The sequence below is a fragment of the Camarhynchus parvulus genome, chromosome 9 (assembly GCF_901933205.1).
Source record: "Camarhynchus parvulus chromosome 9, STF_HiC, whole genome shotgun sequence".
Taxonomy (NCBI): domain Eukaryota; kingdom Metazoa; phylum Chordata; class Aves; order Passeriformes; family Thraupidae; genus Camarhynchus; species Camarhynchus parvulus.
The window spans coordinates 17160066-17182719 of NC_044579.1; the positions used below are offsets into that span (position 1 = coordinate 17160066).

General features: G+C 39.1%; 1 protein-coding gene across 9 annotated transcripts in view; it reads left to right on the top strand.

Annotated features, from left to right (window-relative positions):
• The window catches only part of PAX3 (paired box 3), a 79000-nt gene extending 58230 nt beyond the window's left edge, over positions 1-20770 (top strand). For 3 of the 9 annotated variants that reach the window (XM_030954848.1, XM_030954846.1, XM_030954849.1), the window contains 3 exons: positions 4765-4930; positions 6020-6234; positions 17030-19504. In XM_030954848.1, coding sequence (XP_030810708.1) covers positions 4765-4930; positions 6020-6234; positions 17030-17428 — 780 coding nt within the window. In that variant the 3' untranslated portion in view covers positions 17429-19504. Of the gene's footprint in view, positions 1-4764; positions 4931-6019; positions 6235-17029 lie in introns of all 9 variants that reach the window. The other 6 variants (XM_030954854.1, XM_030954853.1, XM_030954850.1 and 3 more) reach the window with 4 other exon arrangements.
• Positions 20771-22654: the final 1884 nt, after the last annotated feature.

The following is a 22654-nucleotide window of genomic DNA, read 5'->3' on the forward strand; positions in this document are numbered from 1 at the left end:
TTTTGGGATGCTGTGAGGGAACATGGTGTGCATCTGTATGCAGTGAACCTTATCCCTGTGAGGCTGAGAGTGTGCAGATGTCACAGTCAAGCTGATTTTTCAACTATGTGCTAAAAAGCAATTCTGTTTCTACTCTTTCTTCATCCTGTGGCTGCTCCCTGGCAGTGCTCTCCCTGCAGCTCATAGTACTGATACCCTGGTGAGCCAGGATGGAAGCTCTCCCTAGTGCAAAAACAAAGAAAAGGGAGGATAAAAACTTGTTTCCTGTGCATGCCCTTGAAGGGCTGCTGAAGTAAGCAAGGTCTGGCATCTGTAGGGGACTGCAGGAGCAGACCCTGAAGGTGTCTGTAGCAGTCACACTGCCATGTTTTGCAAAGGTAGCAGAGTAAGTTCTGCCTGGGCTGGTGAAGCTCAGCTTTGTTTGCAGTTTCCTCTTCAGCCTCCCCTCTTCCCAAGGCACACCTGCTGCTTCTGGCACAGCCCACATTCTCTCCCTGGTGGAACATCCGCTGACTCTGGCTTCCAGGATGGTCAGACTTTGTTTTGAACATATGAATTTTGTGGGAAGGGAGAGGTGGGGAATAAGAGGGTGGGGGAGGCAGTTACCATGAAAAATATCATGAGGAAAAGCCAAACCAACTTCTCCCTCCCCCCATCTAGAATCCATCTAAAATTAGAAGTGCCATTAACAATACATCAGTCTCTCGACTTTTGCGTTTCTGGCACTTGTTCTTGCAATGGTCAGGACTTCATATAACAAAATATGCACGGGTTTTTGTAACATTCACATCTTGAATGTTTTTCCCTGTTGAATCAGAGATCTTTTTGCCTTAAAAGCACATAGAGCACTCTGTGTTTATGATCAGACTGTCGAAATGTCAAGGCTAATTACACTAGTGTGTTCCCAAGTGAATAAATGCATCTTCTAAAGAATATCCTGTTGAGATCAACAAAATAAGATATTGGCATGATCACTTGCAAACTGCTTTAAGAAAAAATGATAATAAGATGCAGGATCCAAATATCAGGAAGTAGAGATGGAAGAAACCTATTAGTTCACCTTATCCAACTACATTGGTGCAAAATACAGTTTATATATTCTGTGGCAGAGTGATTTCTTTTTTGGTCAGTCCAGTCCCAGGTGTTTGGAAAACTGGAGCCTCCAGTACTTAAAGTGCTGCTTTCCCCCATTTTGTTCTGTATTTCATTCTCTTCAGTTCTATTTTTGAGTTTTAAATGTTGGCCAGATATTGGGATTCAAGTTTGTTTCCAAATCATCTGGATCATTTACATTCCATCTTTGAAAGTGACATAGGAACCGAGGAGTCCAAGCCTCACTACAGTGAGTGTGACTTGGCTTCTGTGCAGACATAGTTTCTGAATGCTTGGGTCCCTCAGCCAAGCTGTGTTTCCTCTGTCCATTTTTAGGTAGTTTAGAGTTTGACTTCTGTGGTGCCCACTGCAGGGTGGCGCTTTCTCACAGGATGACACTTGGGATCCCCTCCAGGGGCTGCTTTGTACTGGAAGCATCCCTACAGTCAGGTGATGATTGTGCCCCTCAAATGGAGGTTGTGGGAGAAAGGAGCATCCTATGGGGACCTGCTAGATTTGAAAAGGCCACTCATAAGATGAGAATTTTTTCATGTTGGTGGAAGTTGAAATCTGTTGCACATAAGGGGACATTGCGTTTAAGTCATATTGGAAATGCATAAACAAGAGAAAATATTCCCCCAGGTTTTTACAATATGTTTCTAAGCAGACACACTGACTTGTGGTGGCTGAATTTATTTTTAAGTCTTGGCTTGAGATTAGCAAAGTTTTTCAAGATTTCTTTAGTGGTAGTATTGTACACGGATTTTTCATGTTACATGAGGATTTAAGCAATGGAAAAAATTCTGGACTCTTGAAATAGATCAAGGCAACTGACTGTAGTCTAAGGGAAATATTATGATTAAAAACCCCAAAAATTTCAGTTAAAATAACATATTCTTAATATGTTCTGAATTCAACATTCACAATTCTGTTCAACCTTCTGAATAAAGCAAGGGATTTGACTAATTTTAATAAGTATTACATAAAAGGTAAATAAAATACTCTAGGCTTCAGTTATTTAGGTTTTGGTTATTTAGTTTTTAGTAACTTTTTCTTGATTTGGTGGCTTTTTAATTTTTGTTTTCTTATGTGCCTCTACCATTCTGTAGTGATGAACTTGTATGGTATTAGTGGCAGTAAGTCTTCCTCTGCAGTTTTGAACTTGTTCAAGGGGTTTTGGTGAGTTAATTTTGGACTAACTCTGGTACTAGTCAGGTGCCATCTGCCCTCCTGCCACCAGGGAAAGCAAGAGGCCAGTGCCAGAGGACTGTGCCTGTGCCATGTGACATGGGTGCCCATCAAGTAGCACTCATTTGGCACATCCCAATCACACAGGACTGAGGTGGGAATACACAGCCTTGTTTCTGCACCCCTGCAGAGTCTCACTCAGTATAATGGGGCTGCAGGTGGCAACAAAGCTCTGTGTGAGGATGTCCATTGTGTGGCTGCTGCAGACTTTTTGATACCGTTGAGTCTGTTCCTTTCAGAGATGTTTAATACACAGCTGCAGTTGTGGAAAAAATACAAGTCTACAAAATGAGCCAAAAAATCTGTCCATAAATAAAAAAAAGAAAACTTGTCATTTATGTGAATTGCTTACTACTGAATTAAAGTTTGGGATTTGACTCATTTTAATAAACACCTGGAGTTTGAAGGCAAATGCTTATCTGTAGAGAAAACAAAATCTTGTTACCTCACTTTTCTGAGTGAAATCCATTCATGTAGCCTAGTTCTGCTTGTGTTCCCAAAGCACTCAGAGATCATGAGATAACCCTCTTGACCTGAAGAAGAGAGAGTGTCAAGGCAAAACGCCAGAGTTAATGACCTGGGTCAGCTAATTACAACAAGGCTTTGCTGTTCCCTGGCCACTCTTTGACCTCCATTATCCTTCCTAAATGTTCTTTGGATCTTTAGCAAGGTCCCTTTCTTGCTCTGCAGGCTGAATCTAGACCCATCCTCAACTACTGCTCATTGCAGGTTTTGCATCTCCACTTTTGCCTTGTCCCTGCCAGCTGCTTTCAGAAATGGTTCATGTGGAGACAGGGGGCTCAGTATGTACAGCTAAACAACAAGAGAAGGATTTGTGACATAGAACAGAGGGTCCACCTATCCCTCTGTCCTAGATCTTAAACTGGAGTGGGAGTGTATAATTGAGGAGTAGATGCTGCGGCCAAAGGAGGAGGCAGCTGTGTGAACTGAGCATCTCATTCTGAAAAGAGGATGAAGTCAGAACAAACTACATGGTGACAGATGGCCTATGGCAGAAACCAGATGGCCCAGTGAGTCCCACCACTCCTGTCATGGAATAGCAAGCACAGGAGAAGCCCACAGTGTAGCCCAAAAGGTTGTTACCCTCTAGTGTGAGGGCCACTCATGGTTTATAAATGGTGTTACACTTAGAATCCCAATCTGTGATGCCTGATTCATAAGCCAGCAAGGGCTGCTTGCTCAAGGGTTACAGATCTGAGTCCCATCTTCTACAAACACATCTATATGTGGCTCATCAGCTAACATGCCTCAGTGGCTTTCAGGCCAGGCTGCCTTACAGGCCGTGCAGATCTACTTTATCAGGTATTAACACACAGCTGAGGTCTTATCTCCTGAATTGTATCTATAGATGAGCACCACAGCTGCTTCAGGGTGTAGGCTTATGAGCAACTGGCTGCTTGTTTACAAATGTGTGCAGTCTCTGTTACCTGAACCAACCATTCTTTCCCTCAGTGCTCCACCTGGAGCCGAGAGCTGTAGTCAGGAGTCTGCTCCTACCCCACAACAAGGCAATGTGCCTCACCCTTCTCCAGGCACCCCTGCACTCTTTGCCCTTCCAGTTTGTGTTGTGTGGAATTTTTATAATATCAAAATTAACAATTAATGTATTTTGCAAGTCCTATTATGTCTGCATTTGTGATGTCTTGCCTCTTTGCATCTTGGATGTAGTAAGAACTATCCAAGACTTGGAAAGCTTAAAACACAAACTGAGAATGATGTGAAGAAAAGCAGATTTATAGCTAAAATGTCCCACAATCTAAACACCATCTGGTTGGTGTGCAGTCCTGGGAACGGATTTCAAAGTGGTTCTGAAATGCTAATCTAGTACTGAAGTTCTGACCTACTGTTTTGTACATATGTGAACACATGAAAACTTGCTGGGAGGGATTTGTGTATTTTGTACATGGGGTTTGTATTTTTCTAATTAAAAGCTTGAAGTTCTGTTGGTCATTAGGGCAATATATTATCCCAATATATAAGTATGTGCACCTTCTAACAGTGCATTAAGCGATGCCACTAACTTGTCAGCAAGTTAAAGACAATACAGTACAGATGAAATAGCTTTGGCCGGCACTTAGATGAGAGATTTCCCCCTTGTCGTTAAATCTGGAACAGTAATGATAGTGATTAAAACCACTAAAACTTGAAAGAGTAGACAGCTTTTTTCTCAGGAGAGGCTGAATTTGAGAGGGAACTAGGGATCAGAATTCCTGTGTTGGATCTGTTGGACCATGGAAATGTGTGCCAAGGACAACTTTCTTGTCTAGGAGTACTGAGTTCAGTGTGCATCTTCTGCATCTCTCATCTTAGACACTGCCCGTGTTTGAAATGCAATGCCATTCTTTCTGCTACATCTGTATTAAATGTGCAAAAATCAAATGTTCGTGTTTAAAACATTTGCAGGTCTGGTTTAGCAATCGTCGTGCCAGATGGAGGAAACAGGCAGGAGCCAACCAACTGATGGCTTTCAACCATCTGATCCCTGGAGGATTCCCACCCAGTGCCATGCCAACTTTGCCAACGTACCAGCTCTCTGAGCCCTCCTACCAACCCACCTCCATACCCCAAGGTACAGTAGCCCACAGGTACTTGGTTAAAATAGTGTTACTGGGGGGTTTCCTGTGCTCATCCGCTGTAGAAATATTTTATTTTTTAATGAGTTGGCTAATTTAGGGTCTGACTCAGGGAGGATCCTGCAAGCCTGTTTATTTTAAGAACATAAGAACTGAGATTTGTTTTGCTGAAAGAATGGGGTGGTTCCATGTGAAGGGTGCTCTCCAGAGAAATAATCACCTTCTGCCCAGCAGGAATGCAACTTTGGTAAAGTGATGGACACTCATCCCTGTCCTGCCACTGCACTGGCCTCCTTCGCTGGAAGTGTCTGGTGTGATGTAGGAGACAGGTGCACTCTGTCTTTGTTGTGGCTATCAGTGCTGGAGCATTGGAACTTCTGTAAATACTCTGAATATTTATCTGAGGGTGGAAAAAACAGCTATTCAGACAACCTTGTTTCACATCAGTCAGTAGCCAGTCTCATTAGGGTAAAATTTTTTCTTAATGTTACCAGAAATTCTGTGATCTTTGATGGATTTGAGTGAGAGGGAACAGACCCTCAAATATAGGCTTTGTTAGATTTTAGTATTAAATAAAAACCTTATGAGTGAGATTTTATAAAATAATTTGTGTCCTCTTATTGCTTCATCCTTGAGATTTGGATCCTAACTCTCAGTGGAGGCTCTAATTGAGGGAACTTTTCAAAGCCTAGGGCTTCTCCTGTCCATTGCTTGACTTGATACAAGCCATGGTGGGATTTCTGAGCTGTGAGCAGGAGGGGAAAGATGGTCCTATAAGTAAATAAATATTTTCCTTTATTTTGATATATAGACATATTAAAAAAATTGCTGACGATATGTGCTCACTAAGGGTTGTCTGAAAACCACATGCCTATTGTTATGATATTTACAGTCTGTTTAAGAATTTTTTGTGTAAATTCACAGGCTGGTTAAATATCTAGCAAAATTATAGATTTACTTTTCTACTTAACCAGTATTTAGATGCAGGTTCTGATGCAGTTCTCTTAGGCTGAGCTTCACACAATGAACTTGTTATGCCAGAAGTAATGGAGGAAAACATACCAACATATTTCTTCTGCTTCCAGCCGTGTCTGATCCAAGCAGTACCGTCCACAGACCTCAGCCTCTCCCTCCAAGCACTGTACACCAAAGCAGCCTCCCTTCGAACCCCGAGAGCAGCTCTGCCTATTGCCTGCCCAGCACCAGGCATGGATTTTCCAGCTATACAGACAGCTTTGTGCCTCCATCCGGGCCCTCCAATCCCATGAACCCTGCCATTGGCAATGGCCTCTCACCTCAGGTCAGTCCTGTGTTTTCAGACAGAGGATTTGCTGTATACCAGAACCAAAGAGTCTATTCCCTCAGGCCACAGTATAATGAATTGCCAAATTTAAACCATAATGTATTCTTTATATAAGCCACATGATTTCAGTTTGCTAGTTTCCTTTTTTTTTTTTTTTTTAATATTTTTTCCTCCTACTGGCTGAATAAAGAGTCATAGCTTTTATTTAATTTCAACTGATTTATAATGGAATCATGCAGACTTCATGTTTTCATTCAGTTGTCAAGCATTTGTAATGTACTGCTCTTCTCCTGAAGATCCATGGCTAGGTACAGAAAACAGAGCTTGTATTTTTTCTGTGAATAAAATATCTCATTAAAATAACATCATCAAGATTTTACCAAGTGGTCCAGGAAAATTATGGGCAAGTTGTTTGAGAAGAGTTCCAAGGACTGAGAAATGTGTGTTGAGATGAGCTGTAATCGAGTTATAAATACATAAATTAGAAGTATTACTGCTCTTTGGCAAGATATAAATGCATGAATACCATAATTGTTTTTCTAATTTGCGTGAGCTCTTTTAAGGAAATCAGGTTAATAAATTGCCTTGATAATTGAGTGTCAAAAGATTGGTTACATTTTCCTACACACGGCATCTGTCTGAAGCTGACATTATTAGTTAAAGCTTGAATAGATGGTATTTTATTTTATTAGCAAGAGCTTTGCCCAGGTGCTTGGAAAGAGATGTCCACTAAATTCTGAGGAGTCACAAAGAAGATGCAATCTATAATTACAATCAGGAATCTCTTCAGGGCTGAAAGTGAGAGTTTTAACAGCTTTATCTGCTTTCTACCCTTTTTTCCTCTCAGTGGTTAGAAAAACAGAGAGAAGCTCAGAATGACACAAATGAAAAGTGAAAAGACAATTATACTCAATTACACACTAATCACTGACTATCACCACTGCCTAAGCAGGGAGAGGGCATTCTAATAGGCAGAAAATGAGATTTTAATGGCACAAAGGGTGGCCAAAATAACGACTCGTATATCTGTGCCTCCTTCGTTTTCTTCAACTTGTGGTTTGCATCTCGGGAGTGCAGTTCCTGGTTCCTGTGCAACGGTGATAACTCTGTGCAGCTGAAAAGTTCAAAGGCTCTGGAGTTGAAAAGAATGAATAACAAAGGCAATGAAATAAACATTTTTGCCCAAAGGCAAAAGTTCATAAACCCTTTTTTGTAACGGTAAATGTAATTAAGATTCACAGATTCCTATAGCATGGAGTGTGGTACAAAACTTCATGGCTTGAAACCTCAGGAAAAAAATGCCAACAGAAAAACAAACGGATGTACTTCCAACAAGACTTGAATAGATTTTGTTTGAAAGAATTCTGATTTCTATATGCAAACTTCATCAAAATCCATGACATTATATTAGTTGTTTCTTTTTTTTTTTATTAATGGCTAGTTTCATAGTGTGCAAGGCTTCCACATTTTTGACATAATTATCTATCTGGTTTTCAATGTTAATCCATAAAAAGTAGTTGTTAGTGTCAGTTTAAATGTGTGTTGGTTCTCGTTATGGAAAATGTGGTCTCTTTTTTTCTCCTTTCACAAAGCTTTTATTGTCTGTGACACAGAAGTGGAGCACAACAACAGTAAAGAAGTCTTGTGATGGCTGGCTAAAATGGGACAAAAATGTGAGGCCAGGTCTCTTCCTGCCAAAGTCTTGCTGATTTGAGGTTTGATGTAATCAAAAGGAGATTCTGTGCTTTTTTACACCTAGCCCTGTCTTTACCCCAGGAGACTTCTGTTGCTTTATTGTTTATTTGTTTTCCTTAGACTTCTGAAACCTTTTTCTAACCCAGAGCTTAACACTTCTGGCTGTGTCCAGCAGCCCTACCAACAGATACAGCTAGGTTTCGGGGGATGCTGATCCCTTTAAAGTTGACATCATGCTTCCATTGCTCAGTGCATAAAGGAGGTTACTTATATCCATTTAGATTTGGAACAACTTCTTGGTAACTAAATGATTATCTTCAACAGATGTTAAAAATCTTCCCATCAAACAAACAAATGAAAAACCCAGACCTGAATTCATGTGGCATTGCCAAAAACTCCTCTATTCCAGTTTTGGTGCCTAAACAGTGAGTTAGAGACATGCATAAAATGTAGAGATGTATAAAGTGAATGACACATGCAGATTTTGTGTTTATATAATGCAGTAATACAGCCTCAAACGTAAATTGTGTGCAACAAATTGTGGGACTGTAGCAAACCAGTGAAACTGTTGATGCCCAAAGGAGCCTGAGCTGCTGGTCACAATGTTGGTGTGTGAAATGTCCCTTAGTTGTGGGGTGTGTCACTGTGCATCCCCTCTCCATGCTTCCTCAGGGCTCTTCCTGAGGTGCTGGAAGAGAGGCTGAGGTAAGGTAAAATTGAAGGCCAGCTCTGCATTTGGGGTTTCATGAAAAAGGGAAACAGGACTTTTCCTGCTGAGTGGGCATGTTGCACTGCCCTGCCTGTGTGCATGGAATTTAGATGAGAAAGAGAGAGGGTCTATTTACTAGCCAGTGCATTTTTGACCACAATAAATCTGGGTGTGTGAGCAATTAACATAATGTTTCCACCCATCCATGTGTCTCTTGCTGGCAAGTGCTCCTGACAAATTGAGTGTAAAGCTGAATTTGTGGTGACTGCAGCAGGGAGGGGGAAGGGGGGCTTTGTCTGAAGCCCAGATAATATTTTGTGATTAAGAAACCCCATCCTTAGAACATACAAAACAAAATCTTATACTAAGATACACAGGATCATATTGTTAAAGACTTAAACCTCTCTCTCCTCTTTGTCATTGATTTATTACAAATGAGGGTCTGACACAAAGACACCAGGGAAGCTTTATTTTCTATGTAGAATGGTTCCATTCTAACTTTTTTCTTAAATATGATGGACAAATATGGTGTTTAAGGCAAACACTGGTGAAGGTAGAAGATAAGCAGAGACACCTAGGGTGATGTTCGTTTGTTTTTATTGTGTTAGCCTTGAATTTTGGGGTGAGAGGGGACTGTATTTCTCAGTTCTAGGAAGCAGAATGCTCCATTTCATACCTGTCTTGCAAGCTGGGTGTTGAAAAGTTGTTGATCTTGTTTAAAAATAAGAGAACAGAAAGGGTTCCACCTTGTTTAATACTTTTTAACATTAAGACAAGATCTGCAGCTGTCCTTCAGATGACTGATTATTCTCCTTGCTCATCTGGTTTATTCATTACTACCTGGATGTGGTGAGAGAACCCCTGTCTTGCAGGCATGCAATGGGTTGACTTTTGCTGAAAAAAGTCAGGGATTAATGTCTTGGGGAGATGGCAGCCTGGAGTGTTTGTATTTCATGAAAAAGCAACTCAACTGCAAGCATGCCATCTCAGCCAGGGCTCTTTAAATATAATGTCAGAAAAGAGATTATTAGTGTGTAATATATGTAAATTGCATATTTTTATGTTTTCTATGCCTATTATGCAGCTTCTTGCCTGTCATGAATACATTTATGGCAATATTGTATTTCCTTTTCAAATTAGGTTTTAGTTGCTCAGTGAATTTTCTTTTAACAAATGTTTTTTAACTCAGAATTATGAGGGGATAGCATATCTGGATGTTAATGTATGTACACAGGACTTAGGCATGCTTTTGGATTGGCATGGTACTTTATGATTAGTGGCCATCACTGGCTTTTTGCTATGAAGCAGAGCAGTGACTGCAGAAACACTTGTCTCCCACCCGCAGGTGTATGGTCTTGGTGAAGGGCAGATTGTTTTAAAGACAGGATATCAGTATTTTGAACTGCTTCATTTAAGATAAGGAAAAAGGCTTTTCCGGTGTACATCAGCATCCCTTGACCTCCTCATGTGCTTTTTATTAGTGTGAGAGCAGCAGAGCTTGCCCTACACCAGGTCAGGCAGTTTGCTGGTTTGGAGAGTGCTGCTCTGGCTGCTGTGGATCCAGGTGGAGCAGCAATATTCTGCTGGGATTGCTGCCCACAAAGCTATGTGCTTCCTGTATTTAACCTGTAGGATATTTAACTTGTAGGATATTTAACCTGTAGGATAATCCAGGCTTAAACAGCACTTCAGTTTTAAGATTTTACTGGGAGAAGAGCAAACGTGTAACCTGTCTCCTGCTAGGCATAATTGTTTTTCCTCCTTGCCCTCTAGAAAACTTCTCAGATCTACTGTTTCCTCTTCCTTGCCTTCTCCCCCCATAATTGAATCAAACCCATAGCTTTAAAGGCTGCAGTTTGAAAATGGGAAGTGGATTGAATATTGAATTGGCTGTGTAGGAGATCATAACAGTCTTTAACAAAGTTTGCAGTTTCATGCCATTACCTGGAGCTCAGGAATAAGCTTGATAAGAAAATCCCAAACTTTTCCTTGAACAGTAGTAAAGAGGCAAGCTCTTTCAAGGTTTCTTTCTTCTACTGTCAAAACATTTCACTGCCTGAGTTTAAGAGTTACCCTGTAACTCCTTTTGGTGAGATGGATCTTAGGCGATGGGCTTCTCTTAAGTCTTTGAGAGCACTTGGTTTTCATTAACCTGACGTATGGAACTGATGGCAGCTGTCGAATCAGTTAGATATGTTCATATTGTCTTGTTAACTCTGTTTTTAGGGGAGGCACAGGAACCAGGGCTAAAAATTTTCATTCCCTCATTAAGAGGGACAAGAGCAGTGAAAAAAGCAACTATTAAAGCATTTTACTTTTCCCCATACCTTCTGTTGGATTACCTTGAGCTGGTTGCCCACAGAAACATTTAATTTGGGTTCAAGTCCCACAGCATTGAGAAGCTCATGATCTTTGGCACGATGCACTTGGCTTTGAGAGCTCTTTGCTTGATGACCCAAGAACATGAGACAGGGCATGGATTCCTTAGTAAGAAAGTTAATTCACATGACACAATCTTCATGAACACGAGTTTTTGTTCTTTTTTTAAATTTAAAGCTCAGACAATGGGGTTAATTATTTTTTGTTTCTCTGAGTAAAATAGATGAGATTCAATAGTATTGTAATTGTTACTGAGTAAAAATAACTACAAATATTATTTATTTTGTAAACATACTCATATTTTATATAAAATATTCTATATCTTATAGAAGTATACATTTTTAAATAACATATTTACTAAATACATTAATATAGCAGAAAAAAGAAACAGGTGACTGTTTAAACTGTATCTTTTTGAATGTCCACCTTAACTTTTCTCTTTTGGTTTGTTTTGCTTTCAGCCATAACAAATCCATATATCCCAATTGTTGAGGGAAGGTGTGCGAGAGCTGAGCTAGTGACAGCTGGGTTGGTGTTCATAATAGCCAGAATCCTTCTTTTGTGTTTGGGGCTGAGTAGAAGGTGGGAGGAGGAGAGTTCACAGGAAAGGAGCAACCTAATACCAAATTAGGCTTGTTATGAATTCTTTTGAGTAATATTGCCATAGTTGAGCATTTGAAGTCATGAGACTCTAGTCTCTGGGGCTGCCTGAAAAAGTTGTGAGATGTTTAATTGCACAGATCTGCTTATATATTCATAAAATATGAGTATATGTTCATCTTTGAGCTTCGTTTTAAGAAGTCATCTTTGGTTGCTTTTCATACCAGGGGCTCAAGCATTAGCTGATCGTAGAATTATTTTGGTGATGTTACCAAGTTCTGGGACTCTGTGATTTAGCACTTTAAAAAAGACATGATTTTTGTGACAGACTGTAGTAATGTTTTGAAACTTGGCAATTTTCAGTAGGTAAAAATGTATTTAATGAAAGAATCAAGTTATCCTCCTAATTATAGGAAGTGGTCCTAAATGAGCAATAGTGCACTTTCTCTAATTCCAGTGTAGGTACCAGTGATACCTGGTGGTGTGAAATCAGTATCAGGGCTCATTGATATGAGTATGCAGAGGGTCAGATCATCAGTGTCCAAAGTCAGGACATTTGCTCTTATTTTCATCAACCAAGTATGTGGTTGCCAGCTCTTGCCATTTGGCAAAAAATTGCTTTCTGTCAGGTTTCTTGTATTCAATAGAAATATTCATATATATGAAATGAATCAGCAGTGTGGTTCTAGGATCCTATAGCTATAGATCCATATAGCTAATTAGCTTTAATTAATCCTCTAAAATCTCTCATTATGGTGAGTGATAACAATCCTTTTTGTGCTCTTTCTTGTGCAATATTTTGTTTTTTTGAGAGATTTCTCTTCAGTGAAGAGAGCTAACAGCAGGTAATGCCATTCATCTCGGAAGGAGTTTAAAATTTTCAGTGTTAGTGATGAATGAGGGTATCTGACCCACATCTGTTTTACATTAGAATGGAACATTGCCCTGACATCGTTAGGAGCATTTGTCAAGATTCCCTGGACAGAGCTTCTGTAAATTACATGCTGCAAATGTGTCAGGGTCAGATAAGAGGATATCATTAACTGTGCTAAAGTTTACTCATGGTTCTGTCAGTTCAACTTAATATGTTAACTGCCAACCATTTTCCTTGAGCTGTTTCATTAAATCTTTCATTCACAGGAGGGGAAAAATAGTATCACTGTACTCAAAAAAATATTGCACATGTTCTTTTCTCATAAATCATATTAATTGCAGGCATGGTCACAAAGCATATTAAACACAAGCATGCGTAAATGAATTAAAACATGTGAGAATTTTATTGTGCCTATGGAGGGTCCTACATTCTCAAATACTAACCATGTTAACAGCCAGAATGTTTCATTTCAATAAAATAAGTTGGTTTTTTTAATGTAATTTAATGGCCTTTATTTTGATGATAATAGAAGTATTTTCCAGCAGCTGATAATGGACCAGACATTGTGTTCATGCCTTTAAGGCTTTCATCCCTCGAGTTCTCTTTCTCGATGGTACCCTCAGCTGGTGATTCTGTGCTGACTCCACCAGCAAGGGATTTGTCCTAGTGAATATTTTGAGTTGCTTCAGATGTGTTCTAAAAACTTCTCTGCAGACTTTGGTTGTAGCAGTCCACTGTGTTCTGTTTGCTTATTCCTAATTTCACCTTTGTTTTCAAATGGAGTGATTTCATCAATTATATATTGTATTTTATTGTATAAGCACAAAGACTGTGCCTTAACATTCCTATGTGTGTTTTGTAAAAGGTGAGAACAAAATATATTTAGCTAAAAAACTTAAATCTGATTTTTTTTTTTTGCATTTATGGGAGTTCTACTCTAAAACAAATAGAATAGTTATTGTGTCACTTTAATGCAGTGTTAGTTCAGCCCTTGGATTCTGGGTCAGTGAGGCTGATAATTACAAATTTAGCTTTCCCAAAGTGATTTAGAAGGAAGCACATCTTTTCCAGCAATTTGGATGGTATAGAGATTGAATAAATTTATTTTCTACCTTAACTATTCTAAAGCAATCATATTTGTTTTCTTAGAATAGAACTATACTGCTTCATACCCACAGAAGATCTGAGCTGCAAAATCCACATCCTTGTGTGTCTCCTGTGCAGCTAAGCTGAGGGTGCTGAGCATCTTGCAGACGTGGCCCGTTAATGGATTTCTAATTGATTAGGTGAAAGTTAGCCATGCCCTTCCTGTAACTCCTTGTATGGGTGAGAAGGTCATGGCACATACCGTAGCAAAGACTCCTGCCCTGAGGCTACTTCTCTTGGAGCTTTCAAAACAGACATGACCAAAAATCGAATTATTTAGATACTAATCAACTGCAGGATGATTCTGAAGGCCTCTGAGGAAGATATTTCTGGGAAGTTGGTTACTGTTCAGACTTCAGTTTTCTCCAGCTCCGAGACAGACAGTGAGTTCTGCTCCAGAATATTTACTAGTGAGTTCTGCTTCGGAATATTTACTAGGTGCATGTCCACTTAATAAAATTATGCCTAGTTATTTTCTAATTTAAAAAAAGTTAAAGTAAGTCTCACTAAATGCTAATTTTCATTTGTCAAAGAAAAGAAATCTCAATCTAAATAGAGTTGCTACTGGTGTTTGAGTGGCATTTGAGATTCTGTCTGGAGCCAGGTTTAAATTCCAAGACAAATCTCCAATTTTAAAATAGCTTCCCGTCTGAAAGTTTTTGAACTCACTCTTTTTGCTGGCAAAGTCCAAATAATTTTGTCTCGGGTTTTATTCTATTGAAAACATTAATTTAAAACAAACCTCTAGTTGAAATCCGCAGTTGGTAAAATAGTTATTTACCCAAATTAGCAATTGGTTCTAAAAGTGCTGGCAGCCAAGGCAGTGATGTGAGAGCCCTGAGGCACAGAGGAGCTCCCCCGGGACATGAGCCCAGCCCAGCCCCTTCTCTCTGCTCTTGAACTTGGAATAAAACGTGGGGAAGTCCTGCAAGTATCGGTGTCACACTGGCCCTGCACGGCAATGCAAAGGCTTGTGCACTTGAGATTTCTGACAAACCCCTGTGCAATTTAAACTGTAGTCAAAACCATTATACTCCTGCCAACATAAATATTTCCCAAAGTAGTAATTTTCAATCTAAATGTTTAAGTTATCCCTTTATTTTTTTTTTTTTTTAGTTCTTTCTCTTTTAACCCTACTAGTGTTAATTTCAAAGGACAAGGGTTAATATAACCTGAATGAACATAGGTTCTAATGCTGTGTCCTGCTGATGCATGTCAGGTCATTAACCATGCTACATTTTGGACCATATCAAATTCCAAAGTTATAAGAAAAATATTTGGAATTTCAGAAACAAAAAACTTGCTAAAATAATAGAAATTTTAAAGTTTTCACAACCAGTTATTAGAACAAAAACTTGAGAGCCCAGTATTTTCAACTTTTGGCACAAAATACAGATAACATGATTTTTCAATTTGTGATGATTTCAGAGTTGTTTTATTATTAACCACAATTATCTTTATTATTATTTCATATTAATTATTTATAGATTTATTATTATTTATTAACCAAAATTATTATTATTATCTTTTAACAGGTTTTGGGCATTGAATGTATTTGTTGAATTAAATAGAAAATATCTTACATCCTGAATCCAAATTAATCTTGTTTTTATAAACAAAAGTTTGTAAAAATCTTTTTAAAGTTGTAAGATTTCAATATCTGAATGCAGTCTTTGCATATATTTTGGAATTTTTTTTGCATGACTACTTCAGTTTGTGAAACATTCAGCAAATACCACTGGTTAAACTCATGTTTTTCAGCTCAGTGAATCAGAAGTGAATATTCCAGTGCTATATGTAGTAACTGAACTTCTTTCTCAGCATTTTTTTTTTCAGTGAGATATTTGGGTGCATTTAATGCAAACATACTTTGTGTTTTCAATGCAGGGATCTGAGATTCTCTTTCTGAGCTACTCTGTTTCTACTTCTTGCTCTTTTCCTAATCAGACATGTAAAAACTGGGCAGGTCTTCTTTCCTACCTAAATTACTATCTCTGGATCATATTTCATCTGTTTATTAAGGAAAAACCCCAAACCAACAAAGAAGCAAACAACTCAGAGCTGGAAACACAAGCTCGCTGCAATAATAATACTTTTTAGTTTGTGATGGAAAATAAGTACAATTTCAGGAGGAGCATCAGAACCTGAGGAAAAAGATCTGTTTTTATGAGATTTAATTTAGTCTATTAAAAATAGACTCCAATTTTAAAAATCTCTCTTTAGTTTATGGCAAGAACTGCTGCAAAGCAAAATGATTATCAAATAGCACATGTCAGATAATTGTAATGCCTTTTTGGAGCAAGAACAGCCTGTAAATTATCACAATATGCAGTTTTGGCAGAAACTATATGTCACTCATCTATTAGAAGCTGCAGAATGTTTGTCAGGCTCTGATATGCAGTTTATTTCAGCAAAAAGTAAGCAAATCTCAGTCATACACTTATTTTCAAAATGTTCTACAGTGGTGTACCAGGAGAGGAAATGTTCACCAACTTGTAGTGGGAGAGATTTTTGAACAACAAGAACTTTTCTCTGTAGTTTTGTGCTTGAAAATGCAGATGCTTTTGAATTTTTTTCTTGCTCTTCTACTGGAAATGATGGCCTGGGGGGCTGGGCTTTTATAGGGACAAGCATGTATTTTCCAGTAAACTCTTTTCAGCTACTGATTTCGTAACTGTCCCTGTAGAAGCAGTTTAATAAAGGAGTCACAGCTGACTTGAAGTTGCTCTGGACTGCCTGACCGTTTCTGTTGTGCGCTCTAACTCAGATGCTGGAATCAATAACTGCTGTTACGACCAGCACTTTACTCTTGCACGTTCACTTCTTTACAGCACACAGGGCATGCAGCACTGGGGGTACTCTGCCCCTCTCCCTACCCCAGAACATCAGGATTCTGTGGGGCTCTTTGTTACTTCTACCAGTAGTGCTACTGGGATATGCTCCAAACTGATTTCACTGTAATGGTTGCTGATCTTGGAGAAGAAAATTGTGTGAGCTTTTTCACAGCTTTTTATGTTTGTAGATCATGCAGGACATCATAGTTAAACTTTGTTCTCTTTTTGTTCTCTTATAATTTCATCCTCAAGGAATAAACATCTGCAGAACTCCCAGCTGGGGCTGAGATCAGGCACTCGAAAACCATAAAAGTTAAAATTTATTCCTTATTTGCCCCAGTATCGCTTCTTATTGCTTGCTAGCCATCAGATTTTCTTTTGGTGGATGATGCAACCAAATTCTACTTCCTCTTGGGATTAGCTACTCAAAGCACAGTTCAAGTATCAAGTCTACCTGGTTTAGGAAATCAAATTATAGATTTGAGAACTTCTGTGGTTCTGTAAGCAATGGAGTTCTTAATCTATTTTAACTCTTTCTATTATTCTGCTTTCTAGGTAATGGGACTCCTGACTAACCACGGTGGTGTGCCTCACCAGCCCCAAACTGATTATGCCCTGTCTCCTCTAACTGGGGGCCTGGAGCCCACCACTACTGTGTCAGCCAGCTGCAGCCAGAGGTTAGAGCACATGAAGAGCTTAGACAGCCTGCCCACATCCCAGTCCTACTGCCCACCAACCTACAGCACCACGGGATACAGCATGGACCCCGTCACGGGCTACCAGTACGGCCAGTACGGCCAAAGTGAGTATGGCACATTGGCACTGGGAAGGGCACCCAGCTGCCCACAGACTGAGCTGGCTGTCTGTCTGTCTGTCTGTGAGGAAGGGAGTTCTGAGCAGAGATCCTCAGGGCTCACTGCTACTTCTCCTCAAAGCCATGCACTGGTGAGATAGCTGATTGTTCAAGCAGGATTTCTGCTGCATAATTATTTTCTTAAGTGATGTCAACAACATCTTGATGTTATTAATTGTTGAGACATGAAACCTGATTGCCATTAGGTAAAACATAAGAGTTGTCCAAAATGAAATAACCGCTGGCATTCCACTATTAGAAACACATGTTCTTAATGAGGTCAGCTCAAGAATCATTACAGTATATAATCCCAGATACATAGAGTTTTGTCAAACTTGTCCTAGGAATAAAAATATTAGTCCCTTTCCTTTGATACATCAGTATTAAATATGACATTGTCAACCTGTAGTTGGCATGGCCCCATGCTGTGAGGTTGTCACAGCATGACTTAAAAAGCTTCTTTTGCTTTTTTGCAGGTGCCTTTCATTATCTGAAGCCAGATATTGCATAAATGAACTGTCCACTTCAAGTTAAAGCTGGTCTTGTTTTCCGGTCTCACTCCAAGGCTTGGATATGAGGGATCTTCTCAACACAGTGCAGCCTAAACTGGGGCAGTCCCACTGAGAGAAACAAGCTTGTTATATTCTCTCCAGTCATAGCTTTTAGTAGATTTTTGAAGGCTGGACAAAGCTATACAGAAGACAAAGGCCAAAAGCAATAATGAATAAATGTGACATGCTTCATTATGAGTGGGTATACAAAACAGAGCAGTATTTAACATCACAGCCTGGCAAATATTCCATTTTTTTTGTTGTTGTTGAAATTAATGTGCATTGATTGGGACAAATGGAACATTTCGAAACTAAACTTAGAGCAGTTGAGCTCTGTGTACTCTGACTCATCTGACATCCAGTGCTGACTTTAGTCTAACTTTAAAACAGCTCAGTTTCTGAAGCAAGGTTGGAAGAGCCTCTCACTGTACACACTGGAAATTGTCATCAAGAGGAAACGTCACAGTCCCTAGGAAGCTGGATAAGTGTGAAAGACTTCCCGAGCAACTCATTGGTTACCTTGCTGTGCTTTTGTAATCACCTTGTCAATAAACGTCACTCACAGGTTTGGCTTCACCAAGAGAGGAGATCTTGTGTAACATGGAACCCAGATTTTACCTTTTTGTATGTGTTTTCCCAGTGTGTTTTACCTTTTTAAACAAATATGGGAGACAAAAAACCCCACCAACAACGCGACTGATTTTTCACAACTGCCTAGCAATGTGCAATACTGTGTACCTCACACAAACTTTGGGATCATCCAAAGTCATAGATATAGAATCAGAACTATATTTTTGCAGGTACTTTTATTTTTGCAGTGCATAATTCCTGACGATAAAATACAGAAATGTTGCAGTCTGCTGGATTACTGAAATCCAGCTTGCTAATCATGATTTAAAGGTCATCTTCAGGAAACAATAGGAAGAAATTACGTTTACATGTTTTTTAGTGCTGTACAGGACATAGAGATGGACCTGTATTTGACACATCTGTTTAAATTATACAGCAATATCCAATATAGACAGTATAATTATAGGAACCAAGGTTTACAAGAAGTTTGCATCGTGACATTTTAGAATGTCAATAAATTTGTGTTTTGTGATGTTGAGAGGAAGAGGACGATGGAAGGTGGGATTATTTATTTCTCTCTATTCGTGGAACAAAGAGGGAGGCAGAACACAAATACATTCCTTTTAGAGTTAAGGACTATGAAGTAGTGAGTTAGACTAGGTTCAGTACAGAGGTTAGTTCACACAACGGTCTTAAGGGTGATGGAAAAATGAAATATTATCTTTGTGTTGCAGCCTCTACAACAAAATGTGTTGTAAAAAAAAGAAAAACCCAAACAAGCAAACAAAAAAAAAATCAAAAAAAGAAAACAAAAAACAAATGTCTTTCATGTAAAAAGTTCAGTAAATATTTACTATTTATAATGAATAAACATTATGAAGACTTTCAAAGCACTGATGATTTTGTCCTAAAATGTAGTATTGTGATAAATACATTGATACATTTTAATCTGAATATCATGAAGAAATAAACCATGTTATCTTCGATGCAGCCTGTATTCGTTATTTGAGTGTATTCTGCACACATCCTGGGCTGGGGGAGCATTGGGCAGCCTCTGTGGCCAGGTGCTGCTTGTGTGCCCTGTGGAACTCTGTGTGTGGCTGGCTGTGTGTGAGATAATGAACTTTGCATTTTCTGAGCACCGTGGGTACCAGTAGTGCATCTGCCCAACAAGGGAAAAGCCCTTGCCATGCATTCAAAATGAAATAGCATAGGTTTAAACCCAGCACAAGTAGGGCAATTGGGATGGCTTCAGAAAATGCAGGGACTTTGTAATCAGTTATGGGTGGTATCTGTCCTGAATTATATTTTTTTTTCCTCAGAAGCCTCAAGAATTTTTTAATAGGCCTACACACAAACTGATTGTAACATGGAGAAGACCCTTCAAAATGGGTGGAGTAAATTTTACTGCCAAATCAGTGTGCAAGGGAATTTTACTTCACCCCAGGCTTGGAGAACATTTAATTTCCTCACTATTTTGTAGGGGATGTAACCACCTTTAATTTCTTTCTGCCTTTTTTTCTGTGTGCATTTTATTTTTATTTTGTTCTTTTAAGTCTAGCCCTTTTCCCTCAGAAAAGGAAGGAATATATTTCTTGAACAGAGGCCATTAAAAAAGGGGAAAGGAGATTTCTTTTTTTTTTCCTTTCCAGTTTCTGTTTCTCTGATGCACTTTTTAACTTCTGAGACAACTGAAATTTAAAACTCTCTTATTAACACCTATTCCTTTCTCCAAACTGCTTTTTTTTCCTGAATTTTTCAATGTTGCTTCCCAGGACTTGGCCCTTGACAGGGGCCTCATGTCCTTGCTGCAAAGGCCATGTAAACTATTTCCCACTTGCAATTCCTTTTCTGTAAACCACTGGATAGAATCCTGCTTGCTTGCACAGTTTGGAACTGGGTGCTCCTTCCCAAGAGGAGCGTACCCTTGTCCCAGGGCGATTGAAAAATGTCACCTTCCTTTTCTGTTCCAGCAGCTGCAGGGCTGGGGGAGCTGTGATTTCTCCCCATCCCCTCAATCCCACTGAGGTGCTTCACTGACCTCACATTAGGGAATTTTGGGCATTTTGGCTGCTCCATCCTCTTCTCAAGGGTGTCCCAAGTACTTTCCTGTCTGAGAGCCTAATGCAGAGCAGGAGAGACTGGAAACAAGACAGATAGGGAGGAAAGGCCCTGTCCCTGCCCATGGTGGAGGGTTGGAACTGGATGATCTTTAGGGTCCCTACCAACCTCAACCATTCTATGATTCTTTGAAAATCATCCATTCTTCTCACACTCAAGCCACGCAATGGAGAACTGGGAGGAGCTCTTGTCATGGGAAGGGAGGAGCCTGGGCAGAGCAGTATCTTGATTTATTACATGCTGCAGAAATCTTTGACAGAGCTATAAGGATAATTTGGGATGCTGTTGATCCCTTCTTGTTATCACTGTCAAGACTGAAGAGGTTCTTGGGAACCACATGTGCTTCTGGAATATGAATCCTGAATGTTCAGAAAGTCAAAGGGGAATGAACCTGCCATGGATATTGCATTTGACAGAAAAGCCATGCAAAAGTTGGGAGGAATATACTCACAGCAATGGAGTCCAAACTCCACTCACTTATGAGTGCAGAAAGGGCAGGTCTCAGGTCTCTCCTCTTATTTTTCTGTGTATGAGTGTGCATATTTTACAAGATGGAAATAAATCACCACAGCTGCTTAACCAACTGTCTGTCATCTCATTAGAATTGGAAGCTTTTGAGAAACAGGTTTTCATAAAAAAATTTTTTCTTTGTGTCACAACCATGATTTTAAATTTATTATTGTCTTCCTTTATCTAGAAATGACTTCTACTCCCATCACAATACCCAGTATATGCACTTTGCCATACTTTAGTATCTATTGCTATTCCTTTATGCAGGTATTGATGAATGAGCTAAGAAAAGAATATTTTAATGACACCTATTATCCTTTTCCCTAGATATTTCAGTGTTTCTTGATTAAATAAAAGCTAGAAATAAGCATTTTTCTCCAATAATCGCACAGGGTTTTCTACTCAGTATTGCTCAAAAGTCTCCATCCAAATAACAAATGCTGTTGAAGTGTATCTTTCTGGGCTATTTTGAAAGGCACAAAATGCCTATCCCAATCTACAAATCTTCACTGAAAAGAGCTGATTGTCAAGCAGGTTTTGTGTCCTCAGAAATCTGTTTCTGCACCTATATTCAGAAGAGTTAGGTTTTTAATCCTTAACTCTAGGTTAAGGTCTGTGCAAATTCAAACACAAAATATCTGGCTACAGGTCTGTAACCTGTATCTCCAAATGTAATGAAAAAATATAAAGCTGCTTAACTTTGCAATTCCAAACCCCAACCCAAATTATCACATGCTACTAATATTTTTTGGTAGCAAGGATTTCTGCATTTTCTCAGAAGTATGGCAGACAGCAGCATGTAAACTATTTGTAATGTCTCAATTCTGTGCTTTATTCTTGCACATTTAAGAAATGCATTATCTCTGGTTACTGCTGGTGTGTAAAGCATACATTTTTGCTGTTTTAGTAACCATGAACATTCTCAACATTTGCTATCCATAAAGTCTTCTGGCCTTAAAGTCTATAAAGTGGATTACTAGAAGATACCTTTTTATGAAATAAGAAGAAAAGAATTTAAGGCAGTATCAATGCAACCATCAGAAACCTGGAACAGCTTGAATTTATAAACTTTTTTGTATTGCTCACTTCAATGTTCTGCTTAATTGCAAGGAAACGTGAATCCTGATTAGAAGATACCTTTTAAATTTATTTTCACTTTTCCAATAACATCAAGATATTCCCTGGAGCAACTGGAGAGTCCTAGGGTTATTTAAAGAAGCACATGAGTTGATTTGAATCTGTTCAAGATATTTGTTTATTATAAAATAATAAAACTAGCAGCCTGCTTCTGTGGTCATTGCAGGTAAAAGCCCATTTGACTTGTCAGATTTTCACTCCCAGCACTTCTGGGCAACTCATCACAGGCTGGGAAATTCTCATCAGTCTTGGGGAGCAAAATGCTAGAGCTAGAGGATTAGTCAGGCTCAAAAACTGACAGGTATTTATCATACAAACAGGCTTCAAAATCAGGATGTGTACACATTGCTAGTGCTTGGCTCTGTTTTGCCATAGTGGTTCCCACAAAAATATTTTGCAGTGTTCACACACAGTTTAAATCTTTGCTTAGTGCATTTA